The 24,368-nt window shown below is 40.2% G+C and overlaps 1 protein-coding gene and 1 pseudogene across 1 annotated transcript in view; both read right to left on the bottom strand.

Moving 5' to 3' along the window:
* Positions 1 to 496: 496 nt before the first annotated feature.
* Positions 497 to 24,368, bottom strand: part of HAO1 (hydroxyacid oxidase 1) — a 49,597-nt gene continuing 25,725 nt past the window's right edge. Inside the window, exons 4-8 of the mRNA XM_021688911.1 lie at positions 20,630 to 20,805; positions 10,143 to 10,234; positions 3,163 to 3,321; positions 2,987 to 3,056; positions 497 to 1,254 (exon numbers count right to left, since the gene is read on the bottom strand). Coding sequence (XP_021544586.1) covers positions 1,184 to 1,254; positions 2,987 to 3,056; positions 3,163 to 3,321; positions 10,143 to 10,234; positions 20,630 to 20,805 — 568 coding nt within the window. The 3' untranslated portion in view covers positions 497 to 1,183. The remainder of the gene's footprint in view (positions 1,255 to 2,986; positions 3,057 to 3,162; positions 3,322 to 10,142; positions 10,235 to 20,629; positions 20,806 to 24,368) is intronic.
* LOC110579312 lies at positions 13,618 to 15,192 on the bottom strand (annotated as a pseudogene).

The raw sequence follows: 24,368 nt of genomic DNA, 5'->3' as shown, positions 1-24,368 counted from the left end.
GTCGTGGAGCCTAGAATCACACACTGTCTTGTCTCCTGCCATCTGCCCGCCTCCCCTGAACGAGTCCTTGGCTTGGCTCACCCATCAACCCATGATGCACGCCGCTATCCACTCCTGGCGGGGTCCTGGGCGCAGGCGCAGAAAACTTAGGGCGTATCACAGGGTGCTGGTGAAGCACTCGTCTTGCTCTGTGAGTATCCTCATGCTCAAGGAAACATGACATTAAATAGCAAATAAAAGATACCACGACAGGTTAAGAGAAAAACTGTGGAAGGAAGGAAAAGCCTTTTTCCTGCTTTTTGAACAAGTGGCCCACATTTTCATTTGGCACGATCCTCACGAATCATGTAGCTGGCTCTGCATATGACCATGAGTGGAAAAAAGCAATAGAATAAAGAAGAGCTAGAAGGTATAAGAGAATTAATAAGCAACAGGGCAGTGACTAGGGTTCAGAGATTAAAATGGTTGAATTTCATATTGTTACAAATGGACCAGATATATTCTTTTCAAAAATGCTTTATTTGTTTCTGATTAAGAAGTAATATATGTATCATAAAATATGCAGATAGATGCAGACACTAACGATGGGAACAGAAACCTACATTCAAAGAAGTAGCCTAAGTCAGGGTGTTAAAAAGTATCTAGAAAGTCACCAGTTACCACCAACTCGTCCCAATTCTATCAAGAGCTGACTCCTCAGCATTGGGAATCTAAATCTCCTGTTTCTCTAGTCATGTCCAACCTTTTGAACCCTAGCTTACAATTTAGGAACACTGCTTTAAGGATATCTAAACACAATGCAGGTTAATAAACAGTGAGATCATTATCTTTTTACCTCAGGGGTAGCTACCTTCCATTTTACCAAAGGCTATCTTTTGTTTTTCAGCACTTTAGCCTGCCAGGGGATGACGTTGTCTAAACACATTTTCAATGTTTTCTTTTTAACAGTTAATATATTTCCAGGATGCAAGTCCATTTCTTTCTAAAAGGTTCCTAGGACACCCATTGAAAAGTCAAAAGCAATGAGCTCAAAGGGATTGCTATTTTGTTGGAGAAGAACGACACCCTTTGTGTTGAAGTGGGGTATTGCAGACTGTGGTCACTCTCTGCACAGTGTCTCTTTGTCAAGCAATACATGCCGAAAAAAAAAAAAATAATACAGATGGGAAAATATTGTGCACTGTCAGATCTTGGAAACGGCCAAAGCGTTTTTCCTCACCAATGTCTTGTCGATGACTTTCACATTCTGGCACCCTGAAAAAATAATGCATACATTTAATATGAAATGAATGCAATAATAATCAGGCAGGTAATCGTTTTCCCAAGGAATGTAAAACTTGACAAATGTAAGGTTTATGATTCAAGGTAAGCTTGCCAAATCTTATGTGGCATGAGACCACTTTTATTACCTAAACAGTCCTTAACACAAAATGACTGGCACATATTTTTATTAACACAAAGAGTATATTCTTTCTGCCACATTTAATAGAGAGTCAGTGGCTGAAAGCTCTCTTTTAGGATATGTCTGTAGCAAATTAAAATGCATAGTGAGGATTCACAGAATGGCATTCTTCTCTCCCTGAGGCTGTGTCCACACAGGCTCAGAGCGGTAGCAGTAGACAATCGATCTCGGGAATTCTATCTACAAGGACCGTCTGGGTGATACGGATTACAGAAAAGGAAACCCTCATTACCTTCAGAAGTGGGTAATTGACTCAGAGGCATTCTTTGCATCCAGAGGTCCATTCTGAGTCAAATTCAAAGCAGTCACTAGTAATAATGGGGCTTATATTTTACTCATTTCTCTGACAAATACTATTTGTGTGCTGGGTGCTGCTCTAAACACTGGAAATACTGCATTGACGACAACAAAGATCCCTGCCTCATGCTTCTTATATCTCCAGAGGAAAAGAGAAAATGTAATGCAAGTAATTTAAGAAGTAAATCATATGACGGATGATGTATAGGTAATGGGTGCCATTGGAGAAGAATGAGGTAGTCACCAGGAGAGAAAGCCGGCAGCTGAGGGGCGCCTGGATGGCTCAGTTGGTTAAGCATCTGCCTTCAGCGTGGGTCATGATCTCAGGGTCCTGGGATCGAGCCCCACGTCGGGCTCCCTGCTCAGCAGGGAGTCTGCTTCTGCCTCTCCTCCCTGCTTGTGTTCTCTCTCTCACTCTCTCTCTCAGATAAATAAATAAAATCTTTAAAAAAAAAAAAAAAGGAAGAAAAGAAAACTGGCAGCTGAGTGGATGGGTGGAGGATGGATTGTCATTTTTTAAATAGGGTGGTCACGATGGCACCCTTTGAGAAAATACGATTTCAGTGAAAACTTGGAGAATGTTGGCTATATAGAACAGTCTGGGAGGGGGAGGGGAGCAAGGTGGACAGACAGACCAGCAATTCCCAAGGGGAGAGAGGCTCTGATTAGGAAGAAACACAGAGAAACTGTGGCAGTAGCGAGTGAGGTCAGGTTCTGATCACATTTTGCAGATAGAGCTCCTGAAAATGTGAATAGAGCTCCTGTCAATGTGTGAGGGAAACGAGGAGTCAAAAGTGACTCAAGATTTTTGAAACAACGATACTATCAAGAACTGAGACTGGAGGGTCTGCAGATGGAGCAGGTTCAATAGGAAAAGTTAGCAGTTTTATTTGAACACCCCAGTGGAGGTGTTGACTAGCCAGCTAGAATTTTTGCTCATGTGTTATGAGATGAGGAGGAGTAGAGGATAGCGTTCGCCCTTCAGGTACTCACACTCGCCCAAACAGCCCTGATGAGACTGTCAAAGACAGAGGCAAAGCGACTGTCCCAGGCTGTGGACTCCCTTTGTCCAGAGAGTGCTCTGTCCCAGAGGTGTAAACACGGAGCCAACTTCAAATTTCATTACAGCCCAAATGACTCCATCTTCTTCCCCCTCAAGTTTACTGCTCTCCACCAAGGAGCCCACAAGAAGAAAGGAAAGTTGGGAAGGAGAATGGCAAGTCTTACCACTCAGAGCCAAGGCCAATCGGAATTCTTCCTTTAGTATCTCGAGGACATCTTGAACACCTTTCTCTCCCTAAGCAAGTAAAAGATACAGATCTTTGGAGTAAGTCGGTCTGACTTGATTCATGCGTTTATCTCACTGTTGTTCTGGTTTATTTATTTCGTTGTCTTCCAATTACCTGGGAAGCCAAGCCCCAGATGATCGGTCTCCCCACAAACACAGCCTTGGCTCCCAAGGCTAGAGCTTTCAGAACATCAGTGCCTTTCCGAACACCGCCATCCAGGAAGACTTCTACCTTCCCTTCCACAGCTTCCACAATTTCCGGCAGAACATCAATCTGCAGGGAGGAGAGGTCAGTCATGTGAGGCTATGCATGTTGAAGTGTTACCCAGCTCAGCCCCCATGGCCACTGACCATCTGACGAGGGTTTAGCGTGAAAGAAGTTAAGTGGGTTTGGAATCAACAGTACAATTATTCCCTCCTGGAAGAAAAAGGATGCAAATGTCAGCACCTAAAACACCTACTAAATTTGGAGTTGAGCGGCTTATTTTTATTTCGAAGTTCAAGACTTTTTTTTCCATTCCTGATTTCAAATTCAAAGATCGTGATTTAAAAAAATATATAAACAAATTTTAATACACATAATGACCTTTTATAGCTATGCTTTATAAAATGCATAGAAGTATCTTGCTCATATAAATTATTCTGTATGTTATTTACCCATTGAAAATCAATTGTTAAAATTAATACTCAATTGATGGTGGAAGCAGTGGTGTATAAAAATGCAAGCAGGGCTAGCAATGAAAATCCTACTCTCTGATTTACCCCACCAACATCTTTTGCACCCAACCATGTATTAGAGAACTCTTAATGAAAATATCTTTCTTGCTTTAAAAGGACTATGACCACAGGCACCTTGAAGGTCCTTGTCTTGATTGACAATTGATGATGGGTTTGTATCCGCACCAGAGAATACAAGAGACTCATGGAGGTTGAACTGGTGGACTGCAATATGGTTCCTGATGCTTCACACCACTCTGAAACCACTCTTTTTTCCAAGGCACCTTTGCAGTGTTTCCTGCTAAAGGAAACAGAGTGCACTGGCCTGCTCCTTGACATTGGCCTTGGCCTTGCAACTTACTTGGGCCAATAACATGTGAGCAGAGGTGGCAGAGTGCCATTTCTGGGCATAGACCTTAAACGACCTCATGCATGTCAACTTTCTCTGGCACTTGTGCCACTTGCCATGGGAAGAGCACCCACTGGGCACTGCTTTCCCTTTAGCTGGGGCCCCAGGGTAAATACTCAGGAATTCAGGAAGCAGCGCTAGCCCAGCTAAGCCCAGCTGGACTCGAAACTCAGAGCACAGCCACCTAACCAGTACCAAATCCAGATCCCAGCAGACTGCCCCCCATTCCACCCCCCACCAGTTGACACAAAGTTTCATGGGAATAAATGACTGTTGATTTAAATCACTGAGTTTGGAATCTGCTCTTTTATAGCATCTTGGGCCATAGCTAATAGAGTTGGCAAATAGCCAATACAGTTAACAGCTAATAGCTGATAGAGTTGTATATTTTGTGTAAGTCTTTGCACTTGAGAATGGAAACAATTCACAATATGACCTGAAGGTCAAAAGCTGTAGAAACTACCCACATTCATTCCCAAATATTTGAGTATAAAATTAAGCCCAATCCCCATTTAAAATGCATGCTGAAGAAGCGACCATGCATTTGAGTGCAGTTTTTCTAGACATAATTAGTGCTGAAACCACTCAAAGGCTTTCCAACTTCTCCCCCAAAATTGTAGAGGCTCAACTTAAAGAGAGTTTTTTTTTTTTTAATTCTTATGTTAATCCCCATACATTACATCATTAGTTTTAGATGAAGTGTTCCATGATTCATTGTTTGTGCATAACACCCAGTGCTCCATGCAGAACGTGCCCTCCTCAATACCCACCACCAGGCTAACCCATCCTCCCACCCCCCTCCCCTCTAGAACCCTGTTTGTTTTTCAGAGTCCATCATCTCTCATGGTTCGTCTACCCCTCTGATTTCCCCCGCTTCATTCTTCCCCTCCCGCTACCTTCTTCTTCTTCTTCTTCTTTTTTTTTCTTAACATATATTGCATTATTTGAAAGAGAGTTTTATGTAAAAGGCTGAAGACCAAACCCAGCTACAGGTTTGGAGGAAGTGAAGGCAACTTTTGGCGCACAGCCCCTAAGTGTTTGGCAGGTAATGTGATTTTCCCCTTTTCCTTTTGGCTTTTCTGCCTTGCCAAACATGCTTTGGATCCATTTACATATGTCCCTTTACCTATACATAGTCCTCCTTTTACAGTCAGGCAAGTTACATCAACATATAAATGCTACAATTTCCAAGAGATGATGCAAGCCATAATTAAGGATATATCCCCATTTGAAACCAAAACCAAAGAAAAATATTAGCTAGCTTGGGTTCAATACACATTTTCAAAGTCACGCAAACCAAGTCTGTTTACGTTATTTCCAATGCCCAACCTGGCCTAAAAGGAAACTAATAAGGATACTTAAAATGTGAATTCTGGGCTATAAAATGGAACCCCGACTGGCGTTTTGGGTGTCTGTGGACAAGGATGTTCTATCCATTGCTGAGCATTTCTATCCTCCCCCTTTTTCTTTCTGTAACTGCAGTTTCACTGGGTGTATATTTCAGAGAATAATTCTGATCAGAGGAGATTAAATAAATAAATACAGTAGATAAATCCACTATTTTACAACTGTTACATTTCCTCTTTCCAGCTTACTACACATCTGAAAGACCATTCATTTTGGTTTTTCTTTCCTTTGTGATTCTTTAGACAACTAATTGGGCTCACCTCCCATGGGGTTAATCTACAGGAAAATACACTGAGATCCCGATATACTGGCTAACTCATCCATCCATTCACTGACTTAGCAGCCTGCATATTCAAGGCACTGTGCAAGATGGTCTAAGGGAGCCAACAAGAATCCCACAAGGTTGTGACTCACAAGGAGACTTCTCCATTCCTGCTCAAGTCACACTCTTCCAGGATGTTTCCTGTCCCACAAAACTACTCACAGGGAGTGCCCACCTTTCTATCTTCCCATAACATCCATTGGTATACCCCTATTTGCTCATGTTTTGGGCATGGAACCCTTTATTTATTTATTTATTTTTATAATTTTTTAAAAATGTTTTATTTATTTATTCATGAAAGTCAGAGAGAGAGGGCACCTGGGTGGCTCAGTTGGTTGGGTGACTGCCTTCGGCTCAGGTCATGATCCTAGAGTCCTGGGATCGAGTCCCGCATTGGGCTCCCTGCTCGGCAGGGAGTCTGCTTCTCCCTCTGACCCTCCTCCCTCTCATGCTCTCTGTCTCTCATTCTCTCTGTCTCAAATAAATAAATAAAATCTTTTAAAAAAAAAAAGAAAGAAAGAAAGTCAGAGAGAGAGAGAGAGAGGCAGAGGCAGAGGGAGAAGCAGGCTCCCCGCCTGGTAGGGAGCCCGATGCGGGACTCGATCCCAGAACCCTGGGATCATGACCTGAGCCGAAGGCAGACGCTTAACCATCTGAGCCACCCAGGCGCCCAGGCATGGAACCCTTTAAAGGTCTCAAACCAAAGCAGGGCACCTGGGTGGCTCAGTTGGTTAAGTGTCTGACTTTTGATTTTGACTCAGGCCCTGATCTCAGGGTCGTGAGATTGTGCCCTGTGTCTGCTTAACCTTCTCTCTCTCCCTCTTCCTCTGCCCCTCCCAACCAACTCTCTCTCTCAAAAAAAGAAAAAAAAAAAAGTTTTCAAATCAAAGCAATTGAACATAAAGCAGATAAAGCCAGAGATGCTTTAGTTAAAAGCAAATAGAGTCAGAGTCCAGGTTACTCTCCAGAAATCGTCCCTTGACTCTCTACCCCACTCCACCCACCATACTTTACCAGGCAGCCCTGGATGAGGTTTCTACTAAGCACGCTTAGAAAATCACTGGTTTCTATAGGTTTGACTGATTGTTCACAATTGCAAGAACGGCTGAAGTTACTTCTCTCCCTATCTTCATTTCTTTGCAACATGATATTTCTGCTCTTCCCAGAGAGAAGAGAAATGAGGCTAGAAGAGTCTGTTTCTCCATCCTTTGCATCTAAACTACCATTGGGACCTGCTTTCACCAATAGAATGTAGAGAGAACAGAACAGAGAGAAGCTACAGTGTGCATTTTTTTTTTTTAAGATTTATTTGACACAGAGAGAGAGACAGCTAGAGAGGGAACACAAGCAGGGGGAGTGGGAGAGGGAGAAGCAGGCTTCCCGCTGAGCAGGGAGCCCGATGTGGGGCTCGATCCCAGGATCCCGGGATCATGACCTGAGCCGAAGGCAGACACCCAATGACCGAGCCACCCAGGCACCCCTGTGCATTTTCTAAGCCTCAATCTCAAGAGGTCTTTCACATTTGCACTTACCCTGTAGGAGACCTGCCACCTCATGAGAACCAGCCTACCTAATGTTCTAGATGTGCGACCACGCAGAACTGTCTTGCTGAGGTCACCCCACACCAGCCTATCCTATTCACCCCAGCAGCTGACCACATGCATATGAGTGAGCCCAGCCAAGACCAGAAAAACTTTCAAGCGGATCTCAGCCCAAATTGCAACTCACAAAATTGTGACATGAATAAACAGCTATTGAATTTTGGCCTGTAAATTTCAGAGTGGTTTGTTACCCAGCAAAAGCTAACTGATACATCAAGTGTTTCTCAAAGGTATAATTGCATGGATTCCTTTAAAAAGGAAAAATAGGGGCACCTGGGTGGCTTAGTGGGTTGGGTGTCCGACTCCTGATTTTGGTGCAGGTCATGATCTCGCGGTTGTAAGATCAAGCCCCACATTGGGCTCCACACTGGGCATGGAGCTTGTTCAAGATTCTTTCCCTCTCCCTTGCCTTCTGCCTCCTGCCTACCCCCAGTTACTCTTGCTCTCTCTCTCTAAATAAAATAATAAATAAAAAATAATAAAAATAAAGGAAAAATAAAATCTCTTAAGATCTCATAGAACATGCCCAAGGGCTCAATTTTGGAAACTATTGACTGAACAACTCAAATATTAATTTATGAAAATTTTTATAGTTGAACACTTTCATTAAAAAGAATGTCATATTTTTAAGTTTAAGGTAGTTCGGGTCCAGTTAGCATCAAAAAAAAAATGAAAAACATTAAAAAAAATACTTCTAGGGTTCAAAGACTCTAGAGACTCTGTCCTTAGACCCTAGTTTGAGGCGTTCCAGAACAATGGATTTTGAAAATCGATTTGATGTTGTCACTTTGTTCTCTAATTACTTCAAGAACAATCTTTTTTTTTTTTTCTCCAAGTAAGCTCTACACCCAAAGTGGGACTTGAATTCATAACCTCAACTCAAGAATCTCATCCTCTACCGACTGAGCCAGGCAGGCGACCCTTTTTAAGAGCAATCTTGGCCACAATATGACCTTGAGTGTAAGGACATTGACGTGAGCTTAATTTGTAACTGTTTGCTCCTCATCTCAAAACCTACACACCGAGGGAAAAACATCTTCACTGTAAGCTGAATCTAATCTCACATTTCTCTCACCATCAAGGGCCTCAAATATGCTCTAAAGCTTGAGGCAAAACCCAAGCAAGCATCTCCTCTCTTAACACAGCATGCAAAGGGGGTGTCATTGTTTTTTTTAAAACAGTCTCCGAGACCACAGCTCAAAAAGCCCTTTTAGATAAGTTTCCATATCCCCTCGGCCAGAGGGAAATAAACCACACCATTTAGATATTTTCCCTTTAAAATCTAGTTAGATTTGATTTCAGTAGATTTAGATTTTATTTTTAGAAAACAAACTTAATTTGGCCTGCACACTAAGTCTATGTCTTCATGCACGAGAGGTGTAAATCTGCAAAAGAGCCTCGAGCTGTGACCAACCTCTCCTCTCTGCCCAGAGGAGGTCTTCATTCTCCACCTCTCTTTACCTGCAGGCAACATTTAGTATCACCGAAGAAGACGGGTCTCTGTAAGTAAAGCTGAATTGGGAAGGACTGAAAACTCCCAGTTTTGTGATATGATTCTTGACTCTGTGATCCTACAGTGTGCAAAGGTGAGGTTCATTCCTACCATTAGCGCTTTAGGAAAAACTGTGAGTACAAATATGGACAACATCCCGATATTCCCCTGTAGTCGTTTAGTCTGTCCTAAGACCCACACAACTGGTCTATGGATTTATCTAAATCAACCTGCTGGTTCAATGAAAGAGTAGTCCACTACTAATTGACAAAACTATTTGTCCTACTGTACTTCCAGTTGTTTGAATAAATTCATTGGTCATCCCAGTTAAAGCCATCCATATAATAACTATGACTGAATGACTCTGATAACATCTGATAACCCTCTTGGGGCTAATTGCTCTCCTCCACAGTTTTAACTCAGTCCCACAGCTCTTCAAGCCAGTTTGGTTTACTTTTATATCTAGACTCTGGATTCTGATTTGTCTGGTACAGTGTGTACAGTGTCTAAAAAACCATAGATGCACATTGGAATCTCATGGATAGCTTTAAAAAATAATGGTGCCTCTGCCCCCTGCCCCCAGATATTCCGATGAATTGATCTATTGTGCATCCTGTGCATCAGGATTCGTTAAAGTTCCCCAGATGATACTATTCCTTTCCCCCACCCACCAACCCTCTCTCTGCAGCTTCTCAACTCCCACATCCACAAGAAATTTCAGTCTTCCTCTCTGCCTGACTTCTTGTACCAATGATCTCAAATTCCACCCAAGCCTCTTATAATTACAATTGTCTGTTAGCTCCTCTTCTTTGGACTCTCATGATGTAATCATTTCTTTCATACTCTAATTTACATTATACTTTTCAGAGTACTTATGAATACAAGAATAATCCCTGCCTACAAAGGACTTATTATTTTAATAGTGACTTTTATAAGCTTACAAATAAATGTATTGGATGAATTAATGATCTAATCTAGGTAGATATATGCCACTAAATTTAAAATCCAAGATCTCATCTATTCGCACACATTTTGCCTTGAATGTTCTCACACACAAAATACACAGAAGAGAGCCAGACACAGATAGTCAAAACTGTGATGGAAATGAGAACTCCAAAGGGAAATCTCAGCATTTGCTGAAACTCACAGTGGCTGGCACCCCATCAAGTTGTCGAGCCCCGTGATTCGACACCAAGATCCCATTCAAGCCATGTTTAACTGCCTCCCGGGCATCATCACCTGAAAAGAGCAAGACAGCCATTGTATGAAAAAAGGCAACTTAACAGAAGGCTTGGGTTTAGAAGGTGAAAGGTCCCAGTCAAAAGGAGCCTGACCTCACACATCTATATCTTGCTCAGAACCTTTAGCATAGAAATACACCAACGGTTAGGTCTAGAATAGTAGTGACAGTTTCCTTGGCAAAAATGTTAGCACCTCTAACAATTGAATCATGACATAAAATTTTCAATAGCGAATTGACATGCAGTTAAAATTTATTTATTCTCACGTGGAAGTACTCCTGCTAAGTATTTTTATTATTATTAATTAGGTCATACCATTTAACATTTAGCAGAATTATTCCTCTGCAATTTGGATAGCATAAAAAAATACATAAGTGGCAAGCACATGAAGTATAACATAGAGGGAACAAGACTATTCCAAAAACATTCTTTAATACAAAGTTATATCTTCAGTTATTATCTTAAGTTATATTGTTCTATAGTTAAATGTATTTTGCCCATTGAAGTATATAAAAATAAACAAAAATTAAAATTATATGCTATGTCTCTAATCATGCTTCAAAATATATCAAACTTCTGAAAATATAGTTTTAAAATAGATTAGGGGCGCCTGGGTGGCTCAGTTGATTAAGCGTCTGCCTTCGGCTTGGGTCAGGATCTCAGGGTCCTGGGATTGAACCCCACATCCGGCTCCCTGCTCATCGGAGAGTCTGCTTCTCTCTCTGTGTTCTCTCTCTCTCTCATTCTCTCAAATAAATAAAATCTTAAAATAAATAAATAAATAAATAAGATTAACATTCTCTCAGATCAATTTCTCACTCATTTTTTGTATTTTCTATTTTAAACTCTTATTTTCAGCATGCTCCCAATAACAAACCATTCGCTAACAGAATCAGGACATAACACCGGTTCTCTAATAACACTCAAAAATACTTGGTCTAATGTTGTGGTGAAAATCAGATTTAGGAGATGTAACCAGCTGGATATAGGACATTGTATATATTCATAAATTCAGCAGTGGAAATTAAGGGCATATCTAAGAATAATAAAAAAGACTCATAAAAGAATCTGTAATTCTGAGTATTTTAAAATTTTATTCTAAAACACCATTTTTCCAAGCTGTGTTTTATTAAATGCTAGTTTTTTAAATATCCCCATTTAAAAAAAAATGATGCTAGCATTATTTTTCTTCTAAAATTATATGTAGTTGGGGTGCCTGGGTGGCTCAGTCGGTTAAGCGTCTGCCTTCGACTCAGGTCATGATCCCAGGATCCTGGGATCGAGCCCCACATCGGGCTCCCTGCTCAGTGGGGAGTCTGCTTCTCCCTCTGCCCCTCCCCTCCACTTGTGCTCTCTCTCTCGCTCTCTCTCTCTCTCAAATAAATAAAATCTTTTAAAAAATAAAAAATAAAAAAATAAAATTATAAGTAGATGAAAATGTTAAACTCATGTTTTATGGACTGAATGTCTGTGACCCCCCAAAGTTCATATGTTGAACCCCTAACCTCTAATGTGATAATATATGGAGATGGTGCCTTTGGAAAGTCAGTAGGGTTTGATGAGGTCATGAGAGTGGGACTTTCATGAGGGTATTGGTGCCCTTATAAGAAAACATCGGGGAGCTTGCTGGCCCCCTCCCCCAAGCCCCGCTCACACAAAGAACAGGTCACGTAAGCGCACAGGGAAAAGGCAGCCTCCACAACCAAAGGGAAGAGCTCACACCAGAAACTGACCAGGCTGGAAACCTAATCTCAGACTTCCAGTCTCCAAAACTATAAGAAAAGAAATGTCTGCTGTGTAAGCCACATAGTCTATGGCATTTTGTTATGGCAGCTAGTGCTGACCTAGACATCATGTAATTGTGTTGTTGTTCTTGTTAGGGTTCACCTTTAAGGAATGCTCTGATGAGCCACAAGATACAATGAAATAGTATGAAAGGTGTTCTGCTACATGAATTGCTAGGGTTTCCCAACTAATTATTTTGTATGTTATCTGTTCACCTCTAAGCCTGCGCTGTGTTACGCATTTTATTATATACTCAATATGTGATTGATAATCTATATTTATTTCATATTAAATATACAATCTAATGTTTCTGTGACACTGTTTTGGCTATCTGTTTTAATTCAAGCATGCATTGCAGATTGTGAGGTGTCATTGGAAACTTCTGAGTCACCCAGAGGGAAAAGGCCCTAGCACCAAGGTTGATAGAAGATTTTTTTTTCCGACCCTATTGATTAATTCGTATTTTAAATTTTAATATTGCTTCATATTTGGACCATACGTGTTTTATTTCACAGCTTTATTTTCCTGGATTTCTAATCACATTTTTCCCCTTTTCTCTCCAATTATCATGAGCCTTAAGACAATCCTCAAATTCTAGAGGGCCTGGGTGGTGCAGTTGTTTGAGCGACCTTGGTTTCTTGGTTTCAGTGTGGGTTGTGATCTCGAGGTGTGAGATTGAGCCCCGAGTCAGGCTCCACACTCAGTGAGGAGTTTGAGACTTTTTCTCCCTTGCTCTGCCCCTCACCCCTGCACTTAAGAGCACACACTGTCTCTCTCAAATAAATAATTTTTTTTTTAAAGAGTATCCTCAAGTTCTTCAAACTTTCCAATTATCCTATCTAACCTATTTAAATCATCTTATTTTCCCTCTGGAGACATCCCCCCTTAGCCTTTTATCTTCTTGCTCTATCCTGCTCTGATTACTCTCAAGTTTGACTGCTGACCTTCATCCTAAGGATTGCTACTACTCTCTGAGGGTTGAATCTCTTGAAGTCTAATTTATGACTTCATTTGGTTTAGGTTTTCTTTTGTGTGTAGTACATTCATTCCTTTGTAAGCTCCTAAAAAGGATCCATGTGAGGTAAACTTACAGAGCACCTAAATAACTTCTTTTGTCTTTGGTGATTAGATTAGGTATAATATTCTAGGTTGAGAATCCTTTTCCTTAAAACCTCAAAGACATTGCTCCACTATCTCCTAGTGCCCCTTGTTGCTGACAAGAAGACTGATGCCAATATGATTCCCATTCTTTGTAAGTAACCTGTTTTATGTTTGTTTCCCTCTTAATACCCATTCCCTCCCCCAAAATTTCATAAAGGATGTAATAAATTATGATTTGTTTCCTCCATCTAATGACTTATGTCTCCAGCTTTCAAACACTGTCTAACAATTTCTTCCCTGCCTCTTTCCTTTATTTATTTATTTATTTTTTGAGGGATGTACATTTTTTGGAAACCTTAAATACCCTTCAGGCAGACAATGTCTTCAAACAAGGCTCTCATATGGCCTACAGAGCAAACCGAGATTTTTGGATTAGGGGCAAGGAGAAGCACAGCACGGAAGAGGACCAGTGCTTAGTTTGCCAAAAAGACCTCCTTATGAATGCTCTTCAGCCAGCTTATCAGCTTTTGCCACAGCTTCTTCAATGGATCCCACCACATAGAAGGCCTGTTCTGGGAGACGGTCATATTCACCTGCCAAAATCTGCTGGAATCCTTTGATGGTCTCCTTCAGAGGTACCAGCTTCCCCATATGACCTGTAAAAACGTCAGCTACCTGGAATGGCTGAGACAAGAAATGCTGTATTTTCTGTGCACGGGACACAGTCAACTTGTCTTCCTCAGAAAGTTCATTGATATCCAGGATGGCAATGATGTCCTGGAGAGATTTGTAGTCCTGTAGGATCTTTTGCACCCCACGAGCAACATCATAATGCTCATTTCCAACAATGTTGGGATCCTGATACAAGAGGTGGAATCCAGAGGATCCACAGCTAGATAGATGCCCAACTCAGCAATAATGAGGGACAGCACAGTGGTAGCATCCAAATGGGCAGAGGTAGTGGCAGGGGCAGGGTCAGTCAAGTCATCAGCAGGCACACAGATAGCCTGTACAGAGGTAATAGATCCCTTCTTGGTGGTGGTGATTCTTTCCTGCATGGTACCCATATCAATGGCCAGGGTAGGCTGATAGCCCACAGCAGAAGGGATTCTGCCCAATAAAGCAGACACCTCAGAGCCAGCCTGGGTGAAGTGGAAGATGTTATCAATAAAGAGCAATACATCTTGACCCTCTTGGTCTCTGAAGTATTCAGCAACAGTCAGTCAAGTCAGAGCCACCCGGGCGTGAGCACCAGGTGGTTCATTCATTTGACTGTACACTAGCGCTACCTTGGAGGTAGCATCTTTTAAGTTGATAACACCAGACTCAATCATTTCATGGTATAAGTCATTGCCTTCACGGGTCCTCTCACCAACACCAGCAAACACAGAGTAACCACCATGGGCTTTGGGGACACTGTTGATCAACTCCATGATCAGTACCATCTTGCCAACTCCAGCTTCACCAAAGAGCCCAATTTTGCCACCCTTGGCATAGGGAGTCAGCAGATCCATGACTTTGATACCAGTAACCAGAATTTCCTGCTCAACACTCATCTCCATGAACTCAGGGGCCTCAGCATGAATAGGTGCAAATTGTTTGGTTTTGATGGGATCTCTCTCATCAATAGGTTCTCCAGTGACATTCATGATTCTGCCCAAGGTCTCAGGACCAACAGGAATTTTGATTGGTGCACCAGAATCCAGGACTTTCTGGCCTTTAACCAAGCCTTCTGTACCATCCATGGCAATAGTCCTTACTGTGCTCTCTGGGCCACCTCCAAAACCAGCCTGGTCTCCCTGCCTTGCACTTCCAGGGCATTTAGGATGGGTGGTAGTCCCTCATCAAACTGGATATCCACCACTGCACCAATGACCACCACGATACACCTGGTGGCAGCGCCTGCTTTCAGAAAGGAGATGTTTAGGTGGCATAGTGTCTGGCAAGCTGGAGTGCTGCCGGGGTGGCCCGCAGTAAGACCTGGGCTTGGGGTAGTGGCGCTGAAGGGCCGAGTCCCCTCAAGGCCCCAGAGGCCAAAGTAGCGGCCACACGACCCACAAGACCCAACATGGTGGAGCCCGGGTGGAGACTCTTTCCTTTATTTTTCTATCTGAAGCCCCCATCATTAGATATTAGACATTTTAAAGGGTCTTTAAGACTCTGTTTCATTTAATCATGTCTTCTATTTGTCTTGTTGTTCTTGTATATTTGGGGAAATATCATTGACTCTCTTGTTAAATCAAGAGATTTAATTCTTGAAATCCAGAAATTCCAGAAATCATGTTTTTAATCTTTGAGAACTGTTTTATTTTAATATTCTGATTTTCTTTTCATGGAAGACTCTTCTTTTTTTTTCCCCTCTTTGTTTCTTGTTTATTTCTTCTTCTTCTTTTTTTTTTCTTATGTTAATCCCATACATTACATCATTAGTTTTAGATGATGGAAGACTCTTCTTATTTAGGTATACTTTCAACTTCTCTGAATCTATCATTTGGAATTTTTAAAGTTCTTTTTTGTTTTGTTTTGTTTTATCTCTTTCCTCTGGGATCAGCTTTTCTGTAGATTTATCTTGGTCTTTTATGTTTTGGTGTTTTGGATATGCCTTATGATGCTACATTTTCCATTTATATTTAAGGAAGAAAGATTTGGGTCACTGCTTTGGCTCTCTGGACTGTTTTGTAAATCACTTTCATTTCTTCCAAGTCTTTGCTTGGAGTAGAAACTCTTGGAGCTCCATGTGAGACAAGACAAGGAATGTTAACTAGGGGGCTACTGGACTGGGAGATCCTCACATGTCCGAATTGAGAACAGCATCATGTCGTATCTTAAATGTTATCCACCCCCAGGTTATCCCAGCCATCCATCCATTTCTTTAGAAAGGATGCAGCTCCTATACTAAGGAGCCCATTGTTGCCCAGGTGATAGAGGGAGGACAGCACAGCTGGTTGCTCTACGAGCTTCATGAACAGAGCTCCCATGAATCCCCTGGCTTTCTTCTCTACTTCTCATCCTCCATCTCTGTCACATCTGCAGACTAGACACCTAACACCTCTCCAGCATCCATTACGGAAATTCCCCTGGCTCCTCCAGGGTGCTCTCTGAGTGTATCTGGACAGGCAGGTTTTCTTTGCATTTTCCTCCTATCAACACATTCCCTATATTTTGTTTCTCTCATAAATCTTTCGAAGTTTCTCCACTGTGTGTGCCCTTCATTTTCCTTCGCTTTACTGTCATAAGACTTATGTATTTTTGCATTTCCATACTTCAATTTCAGTGGCATCGTGGGTTTGATGAGAGGGTACATATGTACTCAGTCCATCATTGGGAACAAGAAACCCAATATATTATTATTTAAAATGTGTTTGGGAAAATGATTTTCTAAAAAAATGGCCCTAATTCAATATAAAATATATTTGCAGTTGGGGAGGTTTGCTCTGGTTATCTAATTGTATGCATGATACCAAACATCAAGTCAAAAGTAAAAAAAAAAAAAAATCAAAATATATGTAGTTACAACCTCTGTTTTCAGAAATTAAAAATTATCAATAAACTGATCCTATGCAGTATTAAAAAATTATTAGCTGCTTAGGCTTAGTAATTGGACCCCCTGGATTTTAATCTTGTATCTGCTACTTGCTTACTATGTAAGTGGCAAGTTTCTTAATTTCTTTGTGCATTGGTGTCCTAAACCGTAAAATAGGGATAATAATTCAATAAGATTGGCTTGTGTATTAAATTAGTTGAGGTGAGTGTTAAGAAAGAGCCTGACACATGCTGAACACTCAGGTAAATATTAACTGTTACTATAATTTCATCTGATGGTACAGGAAGTATAAACTCAGAAGATGAGTAAGTGAAGGAAATTAGTTTGCTGGATGCTTTTGGCAAGTTTGTTTGAGTTTTGTCTATAACAATAAATTGTCATCCTAGTCAGGATTATGATTATAAAGAGCCTTTCATTTGAAGTAAGCACTACTTAAACAACTGTTTATCTCCTATCATTTCAGGTGGTTTACCAGGTTCTTTTAGGCAGTGCTGGATTTAAATGTAGGGGGAAATGACAGAATGGTTTGCTCAGAAGATAAGATCATGAGTATCCTGAGAAGCAAAATAAGAATAATTTATGACCAAATATGAACCCCTTTCATTAGCTGCCTATGAAACCTTGCCCAAAGTCTTATATTTTATTTTAACCCAGAGAGAAAAACAATGTAGCCTTAACAGGAGGGTGAAAATATTCTGACTTAGCAAAAAGTTCAGGAATCTTTGATATTTTCATTAATCCTTAAAGTTTACTGCTATGGTATTCTGTATATGTTAATTTGCCAGTTAATACATTAATTGATTGACAATTACAATAGTCATTAAGGGATAGCACTATTTGCTATCTTATTGATATATTATTTCTATATTTAATCGAAAATACCAAAGTGAAATGTAAGTACTCAAGATTTACCCTCAAACCCTTGGAGCTTTTGACTCAGGACTCTGCTATTTCACAGGAATTTAGTAACTAAATCCTAGATGCATGGCAGCAGTTTTGAGCACAATCTGGAAACATTGAGTGACTATCTTTGGGAGTGTTGTGAAAAAAAAGTATATAGGAAAAGAGCTAGTTACAGTTTTTGAGAAACAAAAAGCTACTATGAAAATACCACTGAATAGTTTAAAAATATTTTTTAAATTTTAAAACAATTCTGAAAAGCATTATGCCTTTCCTCATAAAGCCATTTGTTTATTAGCATGAGTTTTAGAAGACCAAATCCTATTTCAAATACTTGTTTAGAGTTTGTGTTGAAGTTTTCCAAGGGCAGAGTTTAACCACAGCAAGAGATTATTACATCTTGCACTTCAGTTTGCATTCGTTAAGATGCAATTCTTAAAATGGTGGTAAGGGGGGATGTTTCATTAAGATCTTTCCTGCTACCCATGATTTCATGTTCCTGCAAACATAATCTATACTTTTCTAGTCAAAGGAAAATGAAAGAGGATGGGTGACTCTCAGTCTACCCATGTGACTTCTAGATGAAGATTTGTGAAATAGTGAGAACCGGATTTCCCAGAATTGGCCCTGCCCCTACCCACCCCCCATCAAGACTGAGTTTATGCACTACTTGATGTAGTTGTCATGGAGATGATTCTTGTTTGTTAAATAAATGAAATAAATAGTTACAGAAAAGCTAGACAATGTAAACTCTACATGTATAAATAAGTTATTTCCTTTCAAATGCCAAATGCTCTCTCTCTCTTTCTCTTGCTTTTGAGCTCTCTCTAATTATATAGACTCATAGTTTTCACTGACAATTTTATTCAGTAAACACCTGGGCCATCTATTGTGTGTAAAACACTATGAAACATGTGGAAAGAAGTCATATGATCCATACGGGTGAGAACAAAAGGAGGTGATGGGGGGGTGGTCCTAGGTGAGATGACCCCAGAAGAAAGTTCTAGAAGCCAGAGTATTTTGCAATGTAACACGTGATAGTGAAGTCTAATTGAATAGATCTGCATCATATCCTAGAGGACAGAGTTCTAGAAAATGATATATACTGGGAATCCTAAATTGAAAAATTGGTTAAAAAATTAAATTACCTCATTCTTTTATATGTTCCCTATTTAACTTAGACAAACATGGGACTAGACTAAAACTTCATTCTTCTTTGGTGTTTTAAGCCATTTGCCCTGGGCCATCTCTGTGATGAGAGTGAATTAAATACTTGAAATAGCATTAATTTTCTAATTCAATCACACCTTCTCAGTTTCCTGAGGTCAGCCACAGTCATCTCTTGCCTGGGCAGCAACCACTTCTTAAATGTCCCCCTGACCACAATTTTGCCACCTCTATCCATTAGGCCCGTTATATAATATTAGCTTGATTTTTCTAAAATGCTAATCTGATGAGGTTGATTCCCTGATCAAGAACCTCAGTGGTTCTCAAACATCTTAAAGTCTACATGTTCCATAAGTTTTTACTCAGAACTGCTTTATTTTACCATTATTTCAGTCTGAGTCTTTCGATATCAAGGCAAAATTCAAGCATTATCTTTCATTCTGAAATAAAAGCTTCCCTAACCTACTCTTCTAAGTGCCCATGCCCTATTTTAAACCCCACCCTAACACTGCATATCTGTGCAGCACCTGTAACACCTGACTGGGCCCAAATTCTTGTTTATATGTCTGTTTCCTACGAGAATGGGCCCTCCTTTTGGCCATGGACCTCAAATTACTATCTTAGCATGCACTAAGCATGATGAATGTCTACAAAATGAATGCCTGAGTGAGTGAGTAACTGAATGGATGATTGAATGAATGAATTGGGGAAGAACCTTCGTGTTAGTGTTCTTTAGCATCTACAGTTGAAGGTAGCCACGGGAAGTAGCGCTAACAGTCATGGGTGACAATATGGCTACCAGTAAAGTAAGTGAAACTGTTGTTTAAAGGTGTCTCTAACACCAAGATCCACTCTTTGAAGTATAATCCACAGAAATTTTGAACTAGAACAATGACCAACAGGAAAAAATGTAACAATGTTTTTTAACAGCACAGATTAAGACAGATCTGGATTTAAACATATCTCCACTACTTAAAAGCCTTGCTGGGTCCATTCTTTTACTTCTATTAACTTCATTTCTGCATACTTGAGATTAAAGAGATAAAGCCAGGGGCATGCCTATAGCTTTATAAATAGGGGCCATGTGACTCACATATTCAAATAAAACTGATGAAATGTTTTGATTAGAAGTTGTTTTTGACCCTGAGATAAGTTAATAGAATCTCTCATCTCAGAGCCACTTACCTAAACATTCACATATAAAATAATAAGTTTTTGGCAGTTTTCTATATAATCAACTAAAAAATGTTTTCAAAGGCAAGAAAACATTTTTTGTGGGTGAATACATTTATACTCCAAATTATTGAAGTCATTGGTACCTCCCTGTGGGATTTGAATACATGTGGATACTGGGGAAGCAGTCAAGATTTTTAATACCCATGACTTGATATTTGAGGATTTTAATGTCATGTTCAACCATTCTTTATAGGGAGGTGATATGGGATTCACCACCCTCAAGAATCAGTCCTAGTCATTGGTAATTGCAGGGAACAGGAGAAAAATAGAAAAGGCTCTTAAAACAGGTCTGGCTGTCATAATATCATCCTTGGATTTCTTCTTGGTCTGAGACTAGCTTGTTGTAGCTTTCAGACAAAGCAATGAACTCAAGACCTTTTGCCTAGATCTTGTCAAGCTCCATGATTTAGTGATGTCTCCAAGGTAAGGCAGCAGCATCCCATGTTACCATGAAGGTAACTTCTTACTTCATGAGAGCCCAGCTCTTCAGTGTATTACCTAAGAATGAAGAAATATTTACTCACTAACATCAATAGGGAGAATTGAGAGATGGAATGTCTCCTTAGAGTTCCATGTTAATTTTTCCTGATTATTTTCTCTTAAACATATCATGATTGTATCTACAAAGAATCATAAGATCAGTATGAGAAATACACAAACCTCTCAAAATGCCTTTTGCAACAATTGGCAGTGATGTGAGCCCCCTCAGCCATTTAATATCCTCCCAGTTGATAGATGGGTCTATTAATTTATTTACATATGTAGCAAGTCCACTGTTGTCTCCAAAATTTTCCTTAGGAGAAAATGCTAAATCATTGGTTTCAAAATTTTTCATTCTGAAATAAAGAGATACATAAAATGAGAAACTTCTCAAAATTAGAGATAATTTTACAATGACTCATTCAGTGAAAAATGAAATGTCACCCTTTTCAAATCAATTAGATGTTCCTCAACCATCTATAGGTTGGTTGCATGCATATTTCCTATGTTCTGGTGTTAGAGTCCAGGCTAAATGTGACAATCAAGTGGACTTAATTGGTCACTTAAAGTTTATTGTGCATCTTAGGCTATGTTTATATAAAATAAGACAGTTTCAAGGAAAAACATATGGGCAAGTTCCACTATCTCTACCTTTTTAAGCCAGTTTATGAATATAGACAACAGATTTGATGCTATTTTCAGCCAGCAATGCATATTAATTATAACAATGGACATTTGTTTGGTACATTACAATTTACAAAGGACTTTCATAAACCAATATTATCAAAATTTTTAAGAAAACTTTTAGAAAATAAAATTGATACTTTATGATTCCCATTTTATATAGAAAATAAAAACAGAAATGCAGAGCAAGATGTCCCCACAAATGAAATCAGCATTTGGGCTCCAACCTGGGTCTCTGGACTCTTAATTACATTCTCTCTGCTCAGATCTCAGTTGCACCTTGGCGATTGCTTTTGACTTCAGGAAACTTTCCAATGTCCTTATACAAAATTCTAGAGGAGATTGGAACTGCAGTAACATCAGTTAATACCTTCTGTCTGCTGTGACTGTAGATGCTTTCTCCTGTCCTACTATTATGGTGGTGGTGGTGGTGGGCACAGGGAGAAGTGGGAACTGTTTCCCAGCAGATGAGTCGTCAGCTCTTGCTTTTCCCTCCACCATTTAGGTTGTTTTCTCTGAGGCTGTCTGCCTGCTGACTCAAACTTCCCAATCTTTCAGACAATTCTGGCCAGGGCTTGAGCTATCCAATTACCAAGATCTTCATTTCTTTGCCTGTGATATGACTGTTAATTTATGTGCCAACTTGATTGGGCTAAAGGATGCCTAGATAGCCAGTAAAACATTATTTCTAGGTGTGTCTGTGAGGATGTTTCTGGATGAGATTAAATCGTAGACTAGAGTAAAGATGATAGGCCTCATCGATGTGGGTGGGCATCATCCAATCTGTTCAGGTCCTGAATACAACAAGAAAGTGGAGGAAGAACAAATTTGTTCTCTGTGCTTGAGCTGGGACATCCATCATCTCCTGACCTTGGACATTGAACCTACTGGTTGTCAAGCCTTCAGATTTAGACCAAGACTTACACTATCATCCCCTGGTTCTTGGTCCTTCAGACTCAGACTGGGACTTATACCATTGGTTCCCCTGCTTCTCAGGCCTTAGGCTTTAGACTAGAACCACACCACTGAATTTCCTGGGACTCCACTTATAGACAGCAGATTGTGGGACTTCTCAGACTCATAATTTGGAAGCAATCCTTCCAAATCTGTGTGTGTGTGTGTGTGTGTGTGTGTGAGTGTGTATACACTATTGGTTCTGTTTCTCTGGCAAATCTAATACATGTGACTTTCTCCTGCTCCTGAAGTCTGAGTAACCACCCACACAACAGACTTGAAGTGTCAGGATGTTGGCATATAAATACCCCAGCTCCCTCACCTCTATGAGGGCTAACTCTGAGATAGGTTATACCTCCTCTCCAGAATTTCCCATCAGATTTAAGGTTCAGTTGCCTGCAGTTGGAGCTGTCTTGGTAACATGCCCATTGTTTGCTGCCTTCCTTCCTTGGACCACTTCCTCACTCCTCTACCAGTATCCCCTTCATCTTCCAAAGGAACTGCTTGCCTTTGAATCACTGGCTCAAAATTTCCTCCTAGGGGAACCCAAACTGAGACACAACCCCATTGAGTTGCTGCCTTTCCTGTGTCTAATTTTGTTGACCCAACTTAGACCAGGATTTCTCTAACTTACTTGTAAGATTCTGCTACTGGCTCACTCTACATCTGAAATCTTTTCTCTTGGCTTAATATCCTGATATCTTGACTAGATTTTGGCAGTTCCCTGAACTAGAAACAAAGTGTTTTCTGCTTGCACCTCTGATCACTAACTGGATAGATGACCATCTGGATACGCAATGGCATTACCCCTGTGACTTAGCTGCCTACAGAAGCAAATCCAATTGCAAACTTCGTTTCTCTGAAAGGCTGTCTTTGAATAATGACAGTGACCTGGATTCACCTTGCTTTTCTGCACATTATAAATTACTCTGCTAGCCAATCTCCAACTTGGGTAAAAGTACAGCTGTATATTAATCTCTGGCTTAGTCATAAGTCTTTCTTTGCTTCTACTAGCTCTGTCATTGAACGTATAAAGGATTTTGGAGTAATGACTAACAATTCTTATATAAACCTGGAAGTACATAGGCACACTATTTTTAATTTTTTAAAGACTTACTTTAATACAAACTAGATTTAATGTTTTTAGTATACTTTCAGCTGACACAGCTGGTTGTGTACCTCAAGGGGCATATATTAAAATAAGGGCATGAACATTCACATCCCACCAAATTCTATTCAAGCCATTGGCAAAGTTTTCTCAATAAGTATTGAAGGGATGCCTGGTGGCTCAGTCGTTAAGCGTCTGCCTTCAGCTAGGGTCAGGATCCCGGGGTCCTGGGGTCAAGCCCCGCATCGGGCTCCCTGCTCAGCGGGAAGCCTGCTTCTCTCTCTCCCACTCCCCCTGCTTGTGTTCCCTCTCTCGCTGTGTCTCTCTCTGTCAAATAAATAAATTCTTTTAAAAAAAATAAGGATTGAACAATTTGTCCTATAGTTTCATTGACTCGGGTGGCTATTAAAGATAATTCTAAGAAAATTCTAACTTCATGAAAGTCATACTGGTCCCCATCTATTTGTTAGCTTCAGTTCAGATTTTAGATGAAATATTTGGGCATTTCTTTTTATCAAACCGTTTAGGCTTGTACATTTTATCACAGCCTTTGGTATTCTGTGGTTGTCTTAATTTGAATTAAGGTATGCTTTTGGTCAATAAACATATCTTTATTATGAAGACCTATTCCATTACCTAGAAATGGTATTAAGTGATATTAAATACCAAACTTTTAAATAATATTGTTAATAAGAAAAAGGTTCAGTCTGTCTATCCTATAGCAAGACCAGGGGGGCAAAGAAGAAAAACATCTGTATGTGTATATACTCTGCATGGCACCCCACCCCCATCCCAAACAAGCTACAGTGTTTCAGCAGGGGCGGGGTGGAAGGGTGAAATGGATAGGAAAAAACAGAAACATGGATAAAATTATATAAATAACTGTTGTTATTCTTGGATGGTGAAATGCAGATCAACACTTGAATGAATGTTGCCTTACAGAAATTTCAGTGCACAATGAAGCCTTGTTGTTACTCTAAAACGTTGTTCAAAGCCAGAAGCCAAGAGAAAGTTTTCAGATATCTTGACAGAGACCCACGATGGAGTGTTTTACCAGTGCTTCTGAAGGAAACCTCCATGAATACTATTTTTATTCAAATTATGACACATACACAAAAACCCTTAAAGTGGCTGCTGATAACCAAAGTATTCCATTTCTTGAGGAAGGAAAAG

This window comes from Neomonachus schauinslandi, chromosome 10 (genome assembly GCF_002201575.2).
Source record: "Neomonachus schauinslandi chromosome 10, ASM220157v2, whole genome shotgun sequence".
Lineage (NCBI taxonomy): Eukaryota > Metazoa > Chordata > Mammalia > Carnivora > Phocidae > Neomonachus > Neomonachus schauinslandi.
The sequence above is the reverse complement of the archived record's forward strand: the minus strand, read 5'-3'. Positions and strand labels throughout refer to the sequence as shown.